Source organism: Melanostigma gelatinosum (genome assembly GCF_949748355.1).
Source record: "Melanostigma gelatinosum genome assembly, chromosome: 10".
Lineage (NCBI taxonomy): Eukaryota > Metazoa > Chordata > Actinopteri > Perciformes > Zoarcidae > Melanostigma > Melanostigma gelatinosum.
Window position 1 is genome coordinate 5,003,312 of NC_136643.1, and position 20,748 is coordinate 5,024,059.

The 20,748-nt window shown below is 45.3% G+C and overlaps 2 protein-coding genes across 2 annotated transcripts; one reads left to right on the forward strand and one right to left on the reverse strand.

Moving 5' to 3' along the window:
- Nucleotides 1–201: 201 nt before the first annotated feature.
- zic5 (zic family member 5 (odd-paired homolog, Drosophila)) lies at nucleotides 202–3,123 on the reverse strand (the record flags this gene model as incomplete). The annotated part of the gene is made up of 2 exons (XM_079277500.1): nucleotides 202–671; nucleotides 2,073–3,123. The coding sequence occupies 2 exons, from the start codon at nucleotides 3,121–3,123 to the stop codon at nucleotides 202–204; spliced, it is 1,521 nt and encodes a 506-aa protein (XP_079133626.1).
- Nucleotides 3,124–8,219: 5,096 nt separating this feature from the next.
- On the forward strand, nucleotides 8,220–12,017 carry zic2a (zic family member 2 (odd-paired homolog, Drosophila), a). Its single transcript, XM_079277030.1, has 3 exons — nucleotides 8,220–9,413; nucleotides 10,668–10,831; nucleotides 10,992–12,017. Exons 1-3 carry the CDS (start codon nucleotides 8,441–8,443, stop codon nucleotides 11,190–11,192), a joined length of 1,338 nt encoding a protein of 445 aa, XP_079133156.1. The 5' UTR covers nucleotides 8,220–8,440; the 3' UTR covers nucleotides 11,193–12,017.
- The last annotated feature ends 8,731 nt before the right edge of the window (nucleotides 12,018–20,748 follow it).

Consider the following 20,748-nt stretch of genomic DNA (forward strand, 5'->3'; position numbering starts at 1 on the left):
TGATCTACATTTCAGGAAAGGTCAGGGGTCACCTCGGGAGAACTTCTCCCTTGTGTAGTTAGACAGATAATAGTGAATTATCTGCGTGGTTGAGTAACGTGATCAATATCGCGACGTGGATCTACACACTGTAACGGGTCATAGATGACATGTCTGACAGTCACGTGGTCAAAAATGGGGGGGGGGGGGGGGGGGGGGGCATCAGAGCATTGTCCTCGGGCCTGAATTTCTGAAAGAGTCCTCGTCCTCGTCCGATGTTGGCACGTCGCTGGAGGGGGTGTGAAGGTGGTGGGGTCCGCCGCTCCCCTGGCACACGTACCACTCGTTGAGGTTGGTGACCTGAGGGGAGAGGTTCATGGAGGCTCGGTTCCTGTGCGGCTCTGAGGTGGGAGACAGAGGGTCCCCGAGCGGGTTCGTGGAGGATATGTAGGGGACGTTGGTGGTGGTGTTGTTGTTGTGGTTGTTGTTGGTGGTGGGGGGCGGCGGGGACTTGCAATGCACCTTCATGTGCTTCCGCAGCGAGCTCGGGTGCGTGTAGGACTTGTCACAGCCGCGGACTTTGCAGTAGTACGGCTTGTCGCTGGTGTGGACGTGGGAGTGCTTCTTCCGGTCACTGCTGTTGGCGAATTTTCTGTCACAGCCTTCGAACTCGCACTTGAAGGGTTTCTCTCCTGGGGGGTACAAAAATGAGAAAGCAGAATGCAGTCACGTGCAAAGAACGCAGTGGATGAGTCTCCACGAGGGGGTGTTTAAAACCTATTCTCACAAAGGTTAGAGCTGCAGATTAATTACGCCATCTACCACCTAAATTAAATCCAAACATACAGGGGGATTTCTGCTCCACTGGAGGGGGAGGGAGGGGGGGAGGGGGGACCTGATGCAGCAGCAGCAGCCACCACCACTGCTGCACACCCACTTGTTCCAAAGCATTTTCCAGTGTGAACACATGTAACATGCCTTTAGGCCTTCTGGTTACATGCATGTGTGTGTGTATGTGGGGAGGGGGGTAGAGATGGGGAGACACTAAGGAGACCACCAGAAGCCGTTTATGTATACCGTGATGGACTCTGGTCGCAACTCGACACACACACACACACACACACACACACACACACACACACACACACACACACACACACACACACACACACACACACACACACACACACACACACACACACACACACACACACTGTCACTCTCAAATGGGAAACATGCATTTCGCTTTATTTTATTAAGTGACATGTTGGAGGGCAGTGTACGTTCTGAAAATGACACGCGGTAAGAAGGTGTAGCTCTGACTTCTTCGTGACTTCTATCTTTTTGCATCGTTCTGTGAGGTGTGGAGGCTTGTCGTTGGTGGGTGTGAGGCCAAAGAAATAGAGCCACATTAGCCAAAACACGACCTCTATCTGTGTAATGACGACGACAAAAACAACAACTCTCAAAAAGAGCATTTCGTGAGGTTCGAATGTTGTAGAAAGCAAGCGTGCCGTTACTCGCTGTCTTGAACTTTTAAGCACTGTGCAACTCTGGCCAACAATTCACCTCGACGCACTTGTTTTTGGCAATTTTTCTTGAGTGCAGCGTCTGTAGCCTACAGCACATACTGTCGGTTCACAGTAACTCAGATGCATGCAACTAAATAAATATCTTAACGTGTAGATATCGCATACCGTGCACACACACACACACACACACACACTGGTCACTATAAACTGGCGTACATGTCCCACGCCTGAGGATAATTACATTTACGCGTGTTCCAGTGCTGTCCTGCACGTATATACGTAAGCACGTTTTACAAATCATATGCCCTTACAAATCATATCCTCCTCACGCCTACCGCCGGTGTCTGGCCGAGTAGTACAAAAGTTCACATTTGAAGAAAGGAAATGAAAAACTGAGGATGCGAAGGTGTCACTGAATACAACTTTTCCCCCGCTTGTGTGCGCATTTACGCACAGTCCCACTCACTATCCGTTTAAGATATGAAGACCAACACGAGAGTAGATTCTAATGATCGATGACTTCCACCAGCCCCCCAGATGACACAATGTAGAAGTACTGACCTGTGTGCGTCCTCTTGTGAATCTTTAAATTCTCCGATCGCGCGAACACTTTCCCACAGCCCGGGAAAGGACACGGGAATGGCTTCTCCCCGGTGTGAACTCGGATGTGATTTATCAGTTTGTACTTCGCCTTGAAAGCCTTCCCTTCCCGCGGACATTCCTCCCAGAAGCAGATGTGGGAGCTCTGCTCCGGTCCCCCGACGTGCTCCACCGTGACGTGGTTGACCAGCTCGTGCATGGTGCTGTAAGTCTTCGAGCAGGGCTTCTTCTGACTCTGGTCCTGGTCGATCCACTTGCAGATCAGCTCCTGCTTGATGGGCTGCCGCATGTACCTCAAAAACGCCCCTGCCGCTCCGTGAGGAGCAGACGCGATGTTCACATTGAGGTTCATGGAGTTGTAGCTATGGAGGGAAGACGGTCCATAGTGCTCCGGCCTGTGCCCGAAGTGCTCCGGCCGGCCGTAGATGTCCCCCGGTATACCCAGGCGCATCTGCCCATTGAGGGCATGGTGGTGGTGGTGGTGGGCACCTGGGGACACCTGGTCGTGGAGTCCAGTGAAGAGGGAATGGGCCCCGCTCTCCGCGTGCCCGTAAGCACCTGTTGGGGAGATGAACATGCCATGGTGATGAGGGGAGGAGGCGGAACTATGCTGGTCGCCAAGTGCATGCATAGCAGAGGCTGAGAGTTCTCTCCTGAGGATGAAGTCCCTGCTGCTTGAGTAGCCTGAGTGGGGGTGAGCCACGGGGAAACCGACTGTGGTCTGGGCAGAAGTGAAGGACGCCGCGGTCTGGGCTTCGTGGTGGCTCTGAATGTGCTGAGACGGGCTAAGTTTGAGAGCGTTTGTCTGTGCCATGTGCTCTGGTCCAAATGGAGTGAGTGCCACTCCGGGGTCGTTGCCCAGCTCCCCAGGGTGGAGGTGGGCATGGTGGGAGAGAGGGTGATGCCCCCCTAGCCCCGGGAAGCCTGTCATATTCTGATGAGGAAGGGGTTGAGTCGCTGCCAAATCCGCTAATCTTAACGCTGGATTCCTCTTGCTTAAAGGGGGCTCCATAACTACACTGACAAATCCATCCGCGCTCACCGCGATTGTTTCTCACCCCGCCACGCTCTCTAAAACATGAGGAAAATATGTATATAAGGGGCTCTATAAGTTCTTTTGTCCGGCTTCTAACTCTGCTTGCTCCCTTTTCCCACTCTGTCCTCAAGCGATTGGCAGAACATACAACAGTTGGAGGACACAGTGGGGAATACAGTTTAGAAATGGCACCGCGGGTATTGGACGGATTTTGGTGACTGGCAGTTAGGAGAACGAAGCGATTGGCTGTCGTTCAGCGCAGCGGCTCAGCAGGGTTCCGCCCCCTCACTCTCTTTATCGCTGTTGACTCCAAAAAGTTGTACTCACAAAGTTACCGGCAGATCTGTGTTGTTGTTTTTCTTTTTCTTCTCTTTTTTTTTGCGCGGCTCTCTCCGTGTTTTACCGGCGCATGTGGATGACCGAGATGTCAGTTTTTATGTGACAAATGCAGCCCAGTTTATCTCTGGTAAAGTGTCTTTACTGTTGATTCGATGTTGCCGTTGAAATAGAGAGAGGAAGAGAGACGGAGACAGAGAGAGAAAGAGAGAGAGGATGAGAGACAGAGAGAGAGAGAGAGAGTAAAAGAAGCCCGCTGCTGGTGGAGAGATGTATGTGACCGGTGTATAGATGTGTAGAGAGGACAACGGTGAGGGCGCAAAGTATATTTATTAAGCGTATGGATATTATTCTTTTTTTTAGTTGTCGAGAAGGATTTAGAAAAAAGGTCATAAGACTTCACATGATTTGTCAGGAAAATACAAAACCGAACCTGTGGAAAGTTATTGCATGTCTAAATTATACAAACTATTTCACCGGAAAATAAAATACCGTAAAATGGTGATTGGATACAATAAATTAAATTAAATCATCAGAGAAATATTACTGATTTGCTATTTTTTATTATGAGCTATTGTTCATTTGAACCCTATTCCCCCTCTTGTAGTTATTATACCACACCCCTCCCGATCTTCATAGAAATATTATTACTGCTACACTTTAATTCAAATGAGCTTTAATATGAATTATGGGCAGTGTAGGCTGTCAACCCAATCGCACTAAAATGCTGAAGTTAGGAAAAAACAATAAACATGTCTTACATTCTTATTAGTTCAGGCACTTTTTCATAATGCCCCAATAAAAAAAGAATTGATCTTGGCTTGAATATATTACAAGTGAAGGCCGACCTCAGCGTGTGCTACACACCAAACAGTAAACTCAGACAGGAGTATCACAGCGTTAGTGTCGGTGAATGTCTTGGACCTGAAGAGGTGTATTTATTTTTTATTCTCAGCAGTATTTACCAACCGTTTGTCATTTTGATTATAATTGAGGCTGGCAACACAAACGTGTATTTAAGTTGCCCATCGGACGGATCACACCATTGGAATGGTCCCCGTTGACAGCAGGACGTGTATCTGTCGTCTTCATTCAGACACCTTTCCAATCGATCTGTGCAGCTCAAAACTACAAATCACCACGTCATCGGCGTTAACTCCAACGGCAGCTGGCCTTAAATTTAAAAAAAAAAAGAAAGTAAAAACTTCAAGTATATAATGAACACCACATTTCCCCACTCAGGACCATGTTCTGTAATTGATTTCCACCGTGCTCGAGAGGGAAGGCTTTACACTGTTGTGGGGCCTGTTGCACGCGCTCCATGTGGGAAAAGCTGATTTATGAACTTGATATTCAGCAGAAACAAATGCTTAGAATAGAAGCTGTGTGTCAACACTTTTTTTTACAGCGGATACATAACCTGCTATTGTCCTGCAAAAATAAATACATAAATAATAATAATAACAACAATAAATGTGTATTAATTAACAGTTAGACATGATTGGTCTCTGTGCAGTTGGTTGTTCTGCCTGCTCCAGTTTATTGTTTATGAACAGCTGCTCATTTTTATTATCCACAATGACTGTCATATCTGTATTTTTTATGATTTAAAAGTCACCCAAAAAAATGAGCACGTGTTTTAGTGATTTAGTGAAATAAATAAAACATGCCCAGCTCCAATGAGAGCATCTGGAAACTCATAAAACACACGAGGAGCAGTGGGTGCACTGTTTATGATTTGTTTAAAGGGGGGGGGGGGGGGGTATTTCATACGCATTAAATGAAACACCACATTAAATGAGACGCATAATCCCACAGAATTAACAACACGAATTATACTTTTGCTGCGAAGGCAGTAAGGGGGGGGGGGGGGGGGGGGGGGGTCACCGTGGTCCCGTATGCTTTAACCGTGGCAATCTGTGACTGTCGTGCACGTGCACATTTAAAAAAAATAAAATTCCTGGTCACAATGTGTCGCCCGTTGCTGACACACGTCATATTCTGCCTTGTCAAATCAGCGTAAATGGGTCTATAGCACCTCTTTAAAACGATCTAAAGAAACTGTTATCTGAACTTTCTGGGAGGAACGGGTTCATTTTGATTGACTTCTATAGCTTCTCTCTCCCGCTCCCTTTCTCTCTCTCTCTCCCTCCCTCTAAAACAAAGACTCTTTGTCATAAACAGGGTTATTTTACCAAAAGGAGTCAAGAGTGCAACATATGTGGTCTTAACGGGTCATGGGTCAAACATCCATGAAACACAAGGTCACGGGAGCCACACAGTAACCTTCCAGTGTCAACATATTGATATTGTCATGATAGCAGAGAGGAGGAATACGCCTTTGGCCCCTCAACTATAACACACACACACACGCGCGCGCACACAGGCACAGGCAGTGCGCCTTTATGTGATCGAGGCTGCTGACTTTATCGATTAGCTCTGCGTCATACTTAAAGCTGTAACTTCAGATCACAACCTATTTCCTGTAATTTCGCTTTAAAGAATCCGCGGGGCCACGTCTCAGTGTGTGTTGCTGCTAGAACCTGTTGAAATCTTAGGTCTTCGGGGGTTTTCAATCGGCAGGACCCCCTTTCTTCTACAAGCAGAAGCAGCCATGTGCCTCTCTATACACGCTAGATTTTTTCTTTTCTCCTCCTTTCTTTTTAATTTCGCTTTTCTCTCTATCTGGGGAAGGTTTTTTTTTTTTTCTCCAGAGAAATAAAGAGCTTCTTATAAGGGTCGGCAGACGTGACTTTGAACTTGGATCAGCTCCTGCGTTTCCTGTGGTGCGGGCTGAAATAGACTGGGAAGAATGGCACACAACGCTCAGCCTGTCCCACTCCGAGCTAAGAGACGCACACAATTTCACCAAAAAAAAGTTTAAACGTTTCCCTCTCCTTCTCCATTACTCGCCTGCTTACAGGAGCACCGGAGGGCTGAAGCAGGCAGAGGGAGAATATGTGTGTGTGTGTGTGTGTGTGTGTAGAACGGGACAACTTGTGGGATTTTTGAGTTGGTGAAAATGTAAGTAAACTTCCTTTGACTTGTGGGTGAATGAGCAGATGTGGTGCATGGCCTGTGTGTGTGTATATATCTCCATTTGCAGGGAGGATTCGGTGAATGCTTGTCATGGAAAGTTGCCAGTAAATGAAACAAATCCTGTTTTTATTTTAATGACTTTCCTGGGTCAGTACTACATGTTTGTGCTAAAATACCTCATCCAGAGCACCAACACATCTCATTTAATAACACTTCCAACACTCCATCACATCCATCAAGGCTCGACCTCACAGGTCACTAAATGGTTAACACGGATCCAAACGCAGCTCACACCACCCAGAACATGTCATTGAATGGCTGCGGTGGAACGTGAGAACCCGAACCAGCAACTTATGGAACCGTTGAAAAAAAAGAAGAACAACCAAACAACAATCATGGGCGGTTGGTTACGGTGCGAGCAGTGGAGCACCGCTAAAGGCCCAGTTGTGGTTCTACAGCAGTGGACTCCATATGGAGCCACATATGCTTTTTCAGCTGCGAGGAATCAGATGGAGAGAACTCCATCTTAACTTAACGACAGGTTATTAGCAGCCTTCGGAAATGTATAGGTGGTGTGTTTTAATAGAGTTATTTATTATTACATGTTCTCGTGCTTTAAAAAGAATTAAATAAAAAAGTGGGAGGTGTTACAGCAGTACATTCAGCCCATTTCTACAAAGAAACGGTGTGTTCTTGCATTTATGTTTTTTTTCTATTTGCCAAGGAGACTTAAAACACCCCCCAGTATTTGAGAAGACATTGGGGGTCAATAAAATGATTTAATATTCCAACGTCATAGGATGCTTGGTGAAGATGCCTGGAAATCAGTTTACAGTTTTACTGGCCTGCGTGTAATCGTGCAATTTTAGATATCATGGTGGTTAATTGATATGTAATAACACGGCTCTATATGTTGACAGAAGAACGTGATTGTTTTTAAAATATTATTTAGAAATGTAAAATCCACAGAGCTACAGCATGATATTTAGGCTTTAAAAAATAAATGAAAAACAGTCACCAATTTATTATACTCGATCCTAATATTTACCTCCAATCTAATTATTTTTCATAAAAATGCAACAGTTCTGTCTATTATTTCTACAACTTGGTACCTACTGGAATATAAATAAGCAAAACATGTCCTCTCCTCTCTTGTCGTGATCCTTCCGGTTGTATATATCCCCCCTCTAAAAAAAAAGAAAATCCTCTCCTAAAAGTAGGCGGTAATTATTAGTGGAAAAAATGGCGTTGCGCTATTAAATCGCCAGAGCGCTACCTGCTATTGGAGGGGCACCTGGGATTGAAGAGGCGCGGCGGCCAATGAGACCGCGAGGAGCGAATGAACGGGCTCCAGTTTAAAGGGGGCGGAAGAGGAGGTAGAGTCAGTCCACAGAGAAACAGGGACCCTCCGCGATAAACGCAGACGAGCCCGGAGAAATAAATCCCACGATCGGTACGGCGTTTTTACACTGAGATGCTCCAGCTATGCTCTCGCTCTGTGCGCGCAGAGGATACCCAGTAAGATAATAATTTCATTCTTCGAGTGCATATTTTTTTTGGGGGGGGGAGGATTTTTTTCTTTTGGGGGGGGGGGGGGGTGGGTGGTTGTTGAACGCAGCCCAACTGTCGCAGTCAAGAGAAGAGGACACGGGGAAACTCCTCACTCCGTTTGGATTTTTTTTGAGGCACAACTTCACTAAGAAGTAGATCCGATAAGCCGAGCTGATTTCAATTTTTTTCTTTCCCCTTCTCCTCGTGAGTGGAGCAGCAGTTGTTTAAATCTGATATGGTGTTTCCAAGGTTTGGAAGTTGAATCGTTGCTCATCAGCATTTGATTTAGTTCTTTAACTTATTGGCCGTACAGCCCTGATCTGATTCAAACAAACAAACAAACAACAACAAAAACCCTGCTGCAATCATGTTACTGGATGCTGGGCACCAGTTCCCCGGACTGGGAGTGGGGTCGTTTGCCAGGCATCACTCGGCGAGCGAGATGCAGGAGAGAGACTTGAGTTTGGCACAGAACAGCTTCGTGGACTCCGCGCACATGGGCGCGTTTAAGCTCAACCACGACCTCTCTCCAGGACAGAGCTCTGCCTTCACCAGCCAGGCGCCGGGCTACCCCGCCGCGGCTCTGGGGGCTCACGCCGCCCATGTCACGTCGTACGCGAGCTCGCCTTTTAACTCCACCAGGGACTTTCTCTTTCGCAGCCGCGGCTTCGGAGAGTCCTCTCCGGCGAGCAGCCAGCATGCTATTTTTGGCCCCGCGACGGGGTCCCTGCATCACTCCCATACAGACTCTCAAGGCCACATTCTCTTCCCGGGGATCCACGACCAGCACGGGTCCCACGGCTCCCCGAACGTCCTCAACGGGCAAATGAGACTCGGACTACCCGGGGAGGTTTTCGGACGCTCCGAGCAGTACCACCAGGTCTCCAGCCCGAGGACCGACCCGTACTCGGCGGCGCAGCTGCACAACCAGTACGGCTCCATGAATATGAACATGGGGATGAACATGGCAGCCCACCACCACCCCGGTGCCTTCTTCCGCTACATGCGGCAGCAGTGCATCAAGCAGGAGCTCATCTGCAAGTGGATCGACCCCGAGCAGCTCAGCAACCCGAAGAAGAGCTGCAGCAAAACTTTCAGCACCATGCACGAGCTGGTCACGCACGTCTCGGTGGAGCACGTCGGCGGCCCGGAGCAGACCAACCACATCTGCTTCTGGGAGGACTGTGTCCGGGAGAGCAAGCCGTTCAAGGCGAAATACAAACTGGTGAACCACATTCGGGTGCACACCGGGGAGAAGCCGTTCCCGTGCCCGTTCCCCGGCTGCGGGAAGGTGTTCGCGCGGTCGGAAAACTTGAAGATACACAAGAGAACGCACACAGGTAAATATCACAAAACAATACGAGGGGCTGTATGTTGTTCTTCTTCTTTTTATAGTTTGTTTTGTTTCGATTAATACGATTTGTTGCTACTAAGCCGGATTGTGCGTTTATTTCGCTGCTGTAAACACGCGCCGTGCCAACGAAAACACGAATTAAGATCTAATTATCAGCGACTATTTCAGGCTGCTGAAGTCGATAGTAGGCTATTCGTAGAAACGGACAGAAGAGATTGAGGAGCACGTCCAAGAGAACGAGAGCTAGAGAGGGGGGACAAATTAGTTTAGAATAGCGGGGCATTGCACGGGCACATTTTACATTTTTAACATTTCTCCAAATAAAATAAAAATAAATAGACAGGGCCCGCCGATATATTACAGTTTTTTGGGGGGGGGGGGGGGGGGGGGGGGGTGGACTTTGCAAGAAAAAAAAAGAAATGGGTCAAAGGGGACAGTGGGAGCGCGTTGCGTGCAGACAGGCTGGTGGAGTAAATCACATCAATTGGTTTCCTTAGTGGAGCTTGTTCTCGTATAGCTCGCGTTCGACATCCTATAACCTCCAGAACGGGATTTGTCGGTAGTATAAATTATTTACACCGAACTCTTCTAATGGATTTAGTTTTTATTCAGCTGCGTGTTGTGGGGAGGTGTTTTTAAATGGTGTTTTTAAATGTGTTCGTATCCTGCGCCCTTCATAGATAAGATGAGAGCTAAAGGTGCCAGACGGGAGGCCGTTACCGGCCCCGCTCGTCATATTTTTTTCCTGGACTTATTTTTCTTAGGGGAAATACATTACGGTCTGGGCGCCATGAAATCGGTCAGGTGCTAATTAGATTTTTATTGTCTCCCAGGCAAATGGTTCGCCTTCTGTAGGGCCCACTGAGGACTGACTTACCCTCCTCCCACACACACACCCCTCTCTCCAACCCCCATCCAAATCACTATGCGCATTATTTATGAACCCCCCCCCCCCCCTTACTCCGACTCATCTCTGTTCTGAAAACAGCCTTAAACTTTGAATTTCGCACATGGGGGGAGAACACGCTACGAGTTGTTTTAAAACTGACACCGATTGCTGTGAATGTAAGGCAACGCGCGTTCACACTAAATCATAACTGTGTTATTATGTCAATGTTTGCGTTTGAATTTTTACGCATCCAATGAGCTGCACAGCTCCTTGTTGTTACACACTCAGCCAGAGGAATTTCTCTGTAAAAAAATTCTGACATTTCTTCTTCTTTTCTTTTTTTTCGTGCAGGAGAGAAGCCCTTCCAGTGTGAGTTTGAAGGCTGCGACAGAAGGTTTGCAAACAGCAGCGACCGAAAGAAACACATGCACGTTCACACGTCGGACAAGCCTTACCTCTGCAAAATGTGCGACAAGTCCTACACACACCCCAGCTCTCTACGAAAACACATGAAGGTAAATATGGCAGGAAATGTGTGTGTGTCAGGCCTCCATAACGTCTACTATGGTGTTTTTTAAATTAATATATATTGTGCATCATTCATTCTCATCTAAATTCTTTCCGTTTGTGCCTGATTGTAAACACAAATTTATCCTATCTCCCCCCCCCCTCCAGGTCCACGAAGCCTCCCCACCACCACCCCCATCAGACTCCTCACCAGCAGCCAGCTCCGGCTACGAGTCCTCCACACCTCCAGGCCTGGTGTCTCCCACCGCCGAGACACACAGCAACACCAACCTGTCCCCAGCCTCGGTGGTGCACAACACCACCAGTCACAATGGCCTATCCTCCAATTTCAGTGAGTGGTATGTGTAGGACTGAGCTGAAATGAAGCGACACACACTCAATTCACAGCACTGGACCGTTCAGCAGGAGATTTGGGACACGTGCAAGCGAGGGGCACACAAAACATTTTGTTTATTTTAATATTTTTTTTCCACCAGGGAAGATGAGGATTATCAACAGAGGAAAATATGTATTATAGTCGAGGTGTATTTCATATTGTAAATAATTACTAAAAGCCCACTTTCCCCATCGGTTGTGATAGTTTGTCAGTCTTTGGTGTATAGATGTTCCTTCAATGGTAGCTATTTCTCTAACTGGACTTTTAGTGCACATATTACAATAAACAATTGTACTATAATGTTAAATATTGTGATCCTGAGGCAAATTGATTGTACTATACTAAACATCTATAAACTGGAACGAGTGCCAAAGTTAACATTTAACTCCAACAGACCACAATATTACGCTTGTGAATGTATATTTTTTAGTTTTGCTGGGCTTTAACTTGTGATGTTTTGTGCTTTGCAAGTTTGAATTGTGAAATACTATCTGGGGGATTGTGAGGAAAATAAACGTTGTGCCGTTCAATTTTCTGTAACTACACTCCCTTCCTTTTGTAAATATCAACTGCCATATTTATCCATTTGTAATTAAATTATGGTATTTACTTGCTACAGATGAAACTGTATTTATAAAAGAATGTTTCTTTACTATAAATATGTACAATTGCGAGCTAAACATGGGCAGTTGTTTCGTTATGTGCTTTTGTTCAAAGTTTTAAGAGGTGTTTCCTTCCTTATTGTGATAAGAATTTTACTGCATACAAATATAATAAAAGGTGTTGCAAGTGCTAAATATTCCCTTTTGACTTTTTCCCCATTGCTTTCTGGTTTGCCTGCTGCTGGCGCGGCTCAGTGAGTTCCATGTTTGGGAGGCTTTTAGTTATAAAACTCTTGAGTCTTGTCCTGGTGTTAAAGGACATTATGGTGTCTTATACCTCAAGCTTTGCAAAGCTTACAGGGCCGTAAACGACGTGGTTGTTGTGGTGCAAAAGAAAAACAACAGGAGATTTGGGGGGAAGTTTAGTGAACTGTGCACAGTCTGAATTGTCTTTGTGTGTGACAAGGCAGAGCATAGTTTAAAAAGATGTGAAGCAGAGTTTAATTCAAGCAAAAGAAGCATCTTCATTCTGCCGTTAGAGGAAAAGCAGCCAAGCTACCTCTTCCCTGTATCGTATCTCTAAACTCACTTTATATTTTCTCAGGTCAGTTACTGAGTTTATTTGAAAACACAGCCTGTAAATGTGACCCCTCCCCCTATCACACACACACACCCGCCCTAGACAGTCACTGCACAGGAGCTGCTGAACTTGAACTTGACTCGGCTTATGAGGCTGCAGTCTCTGCTGAGAGCTTCTTCGTGCACTGGTTTGTAGCCTGTGATGGGAGCCGGCCGTGTGCCCCCCCCCCCCCGCGTTGTAGGGAAATATATAGATTGCTGAAGTAGACACAGATCTGAGGCTCTTTGTAGAATGAATAGTGCGATCCGAGTGGGCCTATATTATGGTTAATATAGGAATTAAATAGGCTGAAGGAGAATAACAGTGTCTGTCAGCTGGCTGCTTGGTTGTTTTGGGTGATGCATGGCCTTATGTTGCTGTTGTATGATTGTGTCTGTGTCATGGAGCTGCAGGCTATAGTTGTCTGCCATTACGGGCTGCAGACCGATGTGGCAAATAAAGAGTCTGGTAGGATCATCGGATTACAACCAGGCAGTGATATCTACTCAAATCAATTAGAACCTATGTGTACAACCCAAGCTTTTGCTCTCTTTAAAAAAAACTTTCAATAGGTTTTCTGGGTTCCTACGTCATGTATTTACATCATCAGCCAATCAAAAGAGGGTAAACTCTTTTTTTTTTCAGCAAAAGTGTGCAAAGTGAGATGAGCTTGTCTCAGGGAGAGATATTGGTTTATATGACCTCTCCAGCGGAGGAAGGTGTGACCTGTGGGGAGTGGGAAAGGTCAGCTCCACACAGTGCGTCGATGCCGGTTCCTGTTCGGCTCCAGCTGCGCCGTTATTGATCCGCGGAGAAGGAAGCTTTTTTTTTCTTCTCCTTCTCACAGCTCCTTGTGCATTAGGCTACTGTAAGGATACCGTCAGAGCACACGCACGCACACACACACACACACACACACACACACACACACACACACGCACACACACACACACGCACGCACGCACACGCACACAGACCCTAACCTGCCTCTCACCGGGCCTGGAGCTCGTACAGCCTCGGTGGTGTTTTTCAGGAGTCACGCTTGGACTCAGGCCAAAGTTCAGGCGGAAAATCTTAGAGGTCACGTAATGAGTTCAGCGAGCAATTTGAACCGTTCTGCATGAGTGTGTTTAAAAGTGGCGTTGTTGCGCGCACGGGCTGCAGCGCAGAGGAGGTGGAGGAGGAGGAGGAGGAGGAGGGGTTAAAGGAGAGGACAACCTGCCTGGAACGTCTACGTTTTTATTCACCAAAAGAATCTCTATCTGAGCGTAATGTTTTATTGATGGCATGATACAGTATGATAGATATTGATAGATATTGAACAATTAAACTAGTTCAAGCCTCTTTTTTCATGAGCACGATCCGAATAGCCAGTGTCTCTCTTTAACATCACCCCCTTTATGACAGGTTGATTTAATAAGAGAAAATGAAAAACAGCAGTTTTTTTATTTATTCATTTATTTATTTTTTTACATGGATTCATGACGTAGATTACCTGAATCAAGCAATGCATTAGCAGTTTGTGATAGCACAGCGGGTGTGTTCGTTCAATGCAGCTTAGGACAATTATTTGAGAATGAAAAAAAGAATATAGAGCATATATATATATATTGTTTTTTTTACACAATTTATCTAGGCTACCCACTACACGTCAGTGAAGATGAGTGCTGCGCCCCGCTGGTGTGTGAATGTGTGTGTGTGTGTGTGTGTGTGTGTGTGTGTGTGTGTGTGTGTGTGTGTGTTTGTGAGAGAGGAAGAGGTGCAGACTTGTGAGGTGGACACATTGTTTTGATCCACACCAGTTGACAAGGGGTCAGCGTGTCGATATTCGGGACAAACATTGACAAACATGAAGCTTTTTTTTGTAGTTTTCACTAAACAACCTCAAATAGTTCCTGTGTCAGCTGTGGTGCGGGTTTGAAGTTTGAGGAAGAGCGCGCGGCGATTGGAGGCCTCCGGGGACTGAAATGAAACCGGTCCCGTTTCGCGCGTCGTTTCAGGCTCTATACTTGTTGGGCTGCAACACGCAGCACCTATCAGTCCATTAAGTGACTGTGGATGTGAAGCTGCAGTTTTGATAACAATGGATGAATTCGCTTCCACTCCCTCTCTCACTCAAGCGCGCGCACACAAACGCACACTAATTGTGCATGGTTAAGTTGTTTCTCTCGCCATGTTGGGTAATTATACACTGATGTATTAATGCATCTTGTGTTTTTGCATAATATTTCCCATTTAACGGTTGTAGGTATAATACTACAGTAGCAGCCTAACTTACCCCATCATAGAAAACTGCTCTCAGTCATTCATAATTCATCATCCTGCGGACATTATGATTTCCCCCCCTCATGTGTTTGCTAAAGGCAAATATTGTGTTTGTTTTTATGTTTTGTAGCCCGGTGACACAGGTTTGACCTTTTTCTAGACTGACTTGACTTGTGTGAAGCCATTTGATGCACACGGAGGTCGCAATGATATGCAGCATTTAAGGACTAAAAAAGTGGCTTACATGTCTTTAAATAACAGACAGCTTTAATAATTACAAGGAAGTGTTGTAAAATAATAATATAAAATGTCTGTAGGTATAATTACACAGTGTCAGAATTATCACAATGCAAATGAATGAATGAATGAAGAGATGAATAAACGGCCTGTCCTATAATTCTATCATAACTACAACGAACCAAAAACGAGATTTATATTATCATTACTTTCTTTTTACACAAATGCATACGTTTGTAAATGCCAAAATTAATTGTTCCCAAGTCAACAGCAAATTTTGCCACTTCAAACAAAAAAAAATCACATGCAATAAATAATGAAATAAATATTGCACATAAAAGTTGCGCCGGTTCCCCCTGAACGCGCTTTGTCCTCGTTCACATGGAGGAAATCACACGTGGAGTATGCTCAGTGTTTCCAGACGATACGCTGTTCTTTTATTTTTGTGAATGGCTGCGTCGTGGTGAAACCCGTCAATACCCACATTTAAATTAAGGAATACACAAATCAAACCTGCCTTGTTTCGACACATACAATTCGTATCCTTTAAAACAAATTCGTTTCTCAATGTGATACTTCCCAAATGGGCCTCCTCAACAACAGAGACGCGCATGAAGAGTTTGTCGGCCACTGTGTTTTGAGAGAAAACTTTTTAAAAGAAACGCCATATCCTCTAATTGAATTCGAAGTTCCGAAATGAAATGAATGTGTCCGTTCGCCGGCCTTTGTTATCATAGTCACACAAGCAGCACCTCATACAGCGGGCCTGCTTGCACTAAATATATTTTGATATGGACAATACATTTTATAAAATATTTAAAAAAAAAACTATTCAACAATGTTGAATTCATATTACTTATAAATATTCGGCTAATTAAATAATACTAAAACATATCGTATAATGTTGTAGGCATATTGCAGCTGTTTTCTTACCTTGCAGTTTCTATAGAAACCTAAAATAAAATGTTGATTTGTATGGCCTGATATGAATTATAGTGGCTGGTTGCATGCATACTGTTAGTGACATGGGCCTTTGTAATAATATGTATCTCTGTGTGTCTCTAACTCTGCAGTTAATGGTGAGGTCAGTTCAGTAGACCAGTATGGTATAGCTTATTACTAAGTGAATCATATCATTAAAATATCAACATATTAACTCCAGTTCAGTGCAATTACATACTTTCCTTTCTTAAATGCATTGTTAGCTTCTGTTTCTTGAGGAAAGTAATCTTTCTTTCTTCCTTTCTTTTTCTTATCTCTCTGTCTGGATCTCCCTCCCTCCCTCTGTCTGTCTGTCCGTCTGTCTGTGACATGGCCTGTTTTGTGTTTGTACTGAAGTCGATGTACAGTCTGCCTTCCTGTGCAAGCGCAGCCCCCGCGGCCTTTCATCTGAGTTCAGCGGGCGCATTTTCTCACACAGATGAATGTGTTTTCTGTGAAAGAGCCGGAATGGCTGTCACTTCTCCTGGCACAGCGGAGAAACAAACAAAACCCCCTACTCCTTTAAGGAAGCTGGCGCAGGCGCCTCCCATCGGACACAAACACTACAGAGTCAGAAGCACAAATAGCCTCAAAAAGCTTAACACTCTCCCTTTCATGCAGAAAAGCTTGGCATGACTGGTCCTCTCATGCACACAGAGGAACACAAAGTGGAGCGGTGCAGAGTAAATGACATACTCCAGCTTGACTGAGGTGTGCTCATTGTTGTGGTCCCCCCCCAAAAAAGTGTTAGAATTCAACTAATCCCTCACAAACTCAGCATCCTCCCCTGCTGTTGCTTTTGCAGCGAGGTTCTCAATATGGCTCCGACACAACACCTTGCCAACTCTCTGTATTCGCCACAATGGGTAATGTGCTGTTAATGCGAGACGTTTTTCAGGTAACTCTTTGCTGCTGCAGCCAAGGCTCTTCCACAGACGGGAGCAGGTGTGACATCAAAGACCAATTATCTGGAAAGCCGAACACAAAACCAAGCAGGCCCACAGTGGCTAATAGCGCCGCTCGGATTTAAAAAGACAAAAATGTCTTCAGAGTTCATGCACATCTTTGGTGTGCATGAACTGTATGCATGCTGTATCTGGAACAAGTTGCTGTGAGGGTGCAGGTGCTTGTGAATAAAAACAAACTTGTCATGCCCCCCCCCCCCCTTCACATCGACGCCAACACACACGTACAAGCGTAAAAACTTGCTCTCCCATTGGAAAACCACACTCAGCCGAGGAAATTTTCAATTTCCCAACACCTGTAAACATGCTGTGTTAGCAGCTGCTTTGATCTTCAAACAGACCAGAGCTGTGCCCTGGGGAACACGCTGCAGAGAGGTGACTGGTCAGTGTGTGGTTTTTAAAATCTTTTATAGGGTCTATGCTGCCAAGTAATGGAACATACCTCTTGGCCGTTTTTTGCATTTCATATTTTGAGCTTGTGTTTGAAAAGTCTGCCGTAGGTTCTTCATCATGGACCACCAGCTGGAACAAGACCGACGTCAGGCCCAACTTAGAGTCAAGTTTGAGAGGCCAAATCAGGCCTGAACTAGCATGGGTCAAACACGGTGGAAGACTATTACAAAGTGCTGCTTTAGCGTGAGTGTGAGACAGAGTGCGAGATGACATTATGTTGAAAAGAAAAGTTAGGTTCAGGCAACTAAACCACTTTAGTTAGGTTTTGGAAAAACATCATGGTTGGGCTTAAAGCAACTACGTTTAGGCAACAAAACCACTATATTAGTTTTTTTGGAAAACATAATTGTTGGGCTTCAAATAATACGTACATTTAGGTTTAGCCAACAAAACAAGTGTTAAGTTTAGGCAACAAAACCGCTCAGTTAGGTTTTGAAAAAACATCATGGTTGGGCCTGAAATAACAGGTAAAGTTTGGTTGAGGCAGCAAAACGAATGTCAGGTTAAGGGCAACAAAACCACGTCATTAGGTTTTGGAAAACTTTCACGAACGTTAGTTGTAGGCAACAAAACCTCAACCACAAAACCACAAGGCGGTGTCAAACATCGATCTCATGGTTTAAAGTCCTGTGTTTGTTGGACTCATCCATCTCCATTTAAGATGCTGTGTTAACTTGCTTTCACTGTACTTTGGTCACATGGATGCATTTCATTTGTGTGTCCACCAAGAAAAAGGATCGGACCTGACTTTCCATTGGTATTCATTTCATCCTGAGCAACATGAAAAAAGACAGACAATAAGTGTCCCTGTGCAGGAAACCAATAAATTGCATTCTGTAACTATTTCGCGAGCTGCCACGATACTTTAACACGTTATCCATTCTGTGTTATGTGAAAATTTGATCATGGTGAACGGCCCAACTCTATCGACAGTGACAACAAAATGTTTACAGAGATGTGAAAATGCAATCTGCAAATCAGCCCCCCCCCCCCCCCCCACACGTTTGATCTCTCTCCAGTCTGAAAATACATTGTGACACATTTGGGAAAGTTTCACAAGCGCTGCTTTTTGTTCAACTGTTCATGTCAGTGAATCTAGGTGGCACTCCCTTCTGCTGTCACTCATGTTCAACCGGAGAGTGATCAGATAACACGAGTCACCGCTCATATTCAAACACATTTATGTGACATGATACAGGAATGAGTTGAGTATGCCCCCTCCTACTCCCCTTACACGCACACACACACACACACACACACACACACACACACACACACACACACACACACACACACACACACACACACACACACACACACACACACACACACACACACACACACACACACACACACACACACACAGTAGCCTCCCAGCCATCTGTCACCTGCTCTGTTTTCCCTTCCTTTCAGAAGCCGTTTATTGATTTCTCCTTAAAAAATCTTACAAGACAGCTCCTCGACACGAGCTCGATCTAAAGGAAAAAGCAGCGAAGTTGAAGTTTTTCCTGGCGAATCTCCCTTCGCTTTGAGATGATTTAATTTGTGATGTGTTGAATGTTTAATGTCTTAAGACACATCGGTGGTAAAAGGCTGTCTGACTTCCACAGGTTTTGTCTAATGAGACCAAAATGAAAGGGGAGAGGGATCAAACCGGTTGCGGTCCCCGGGATACAGACTCTCATTCAGTAAGTCATTATCACTCTGATCTTAACAGCATTTCCACTGTCTGCTTCTCTCCAGAGGGTTCCGTTCACCGTGGGGAGAGACAAACAAATAGTACACTGGTGTAGGCTTTGTCACATGCAAATCAGCTGCGTTCAACTTTCTTTTTTTTTAGCATTCCCATCAAAACCAGCATTTGGTCACCAGATTGATACAGGCCATTGATTGTGTTTTTTGATATATTCCTGATTATTATGTGACGGGAAATCTGAAGAGGTCAGTGTTTTGTTTTTCCAGCTTCATCAGCCTTTCTCTGCACAGTGACGCTCAGATTGCACCCCATACACATTGTCAGTCCTCTCAGAAGAGTCTCTGGTTGCCAGCCTCAGTTTTCTCAGGTTTAGTGGGCTGGAAGGAACTAATTTGATTGACTTTCACCTCCAATTTTTCTCACTCTCTCTCCCCCTCCCGCATACCTCACAGTCCCCTGGCAGTGAGAGACCTTTCTGGTCAGTGAGCGTATTGACTGGCAGTCAGTTAGCACTTGACATGTCAATGCCCGATGCACGGTGGATCCTGGTGTTTTTTGTGTATTTCTCATTGATGGGATCAATTTCTTTGCCAGCAATCTAACAGGTTATGGCAGTGTTATACATTGTGCAGTACTCCTCAAGATGGTAGGTTAGGTTCAATAAAAACTTCGGGACCCTGATTGCCTGAAAATCAGTTGTCTCTCCTACATCCACCTCCAGTTTAATCTCGGCCTGAAATGTAAAACCAAACAAACTCACCTGACCTGCCCCATACCCTCCAGGAATACAAAAACTGTTGATAAAAGTTTCTTTGAGCAGACATTCGGAAATTTATTTTCAAATGCTCCTGTCACTTTGCTCGAGAGGTATTCAATGTAAACAGGCACCTTCAGCAGTAAGACAAGTTGCAATCCATTTTGGGAAAGTTATAATCCCATATTTGTTTCACAGAGAAAGGCCAGTCACAATAGCTAAAGACCAAAAACAAAAGAGTGGCATCATACTGATGGATAGTTATGTCTGTCTATATGCCTGGTAAAAAAAAGAAAGTGTCAGGGTAGCAACCATTTTTACTCTTCTCAGTGTCAGTTTTATGCTATTTCTTTTGTTATATTTGAAGCATTCATATTTGTCTTGCAGAACATGAATATAAACATGACTCCAAAAAACACCTCACACGCGCCGGCTGCTTTCGGTGCTCCGCAGCAGACTGACATCCCCTCCCGTCTCCCGTTTTCTCCGCTCACCTTGCAAAGGAGGTGTTGATGGGTGTGCGATGCCCCGCTTCAGGAGTGTCGGCTAAGTTTACTTCCCACCTAGAGTCTCCCGAGTCGTGGGCGAACTGAGGCTTGCCCCTCTGGAACCCCCCCCCCCCCTACTCCTCCTGGTCCAGGAGTGCCATGCGGGAGCCCCTGTCCCACCAACACTTGAGACATAAATCAGACGCACTGTTGACAGTGATGCAGGAGGATGGGGAATTACATGAAAGGAGCGGCATTTTTCACGGCTCGTGGAAATAAATAAGATTTGGAGGAGAGGGCTTTTTGTTTTTTTAAAGGGAAAACAGTTTGCTGTTTAAACACACTCAGATTGAATGAGAAATTCCCCCATGTGTTAAACATTTGGAAAGTGTCATTGCTGGCTGTTGATAAAAGATAATCCTGAGCTGCATCAGGGAGCAACGTCGATGACACGTCGAGAAGCAGCCC

Coding starts and splice junctions, on each gene's coding strand:
- zic2a (XM_079277030.1), top strand. CDS start 8,441: ATGTTACTGGATGCTGGGCACCAGTTCCCCGGACTGGGAGTGGGGTCG. Junction 9,414..10,667: donor ACACAAGAGAACGCACACAG/GTAAATATCACA, acceptor TTTTTCGTGCAG/GAGAGAAGCCCTTCCAGTGT. Junction 10,832..10,991: donor CTCTACGAAAACACATGAAG/GTAAATATGGCA, acceptor CCCCCCCTCCAG/GTCCACGAAGCCTCCCCACC.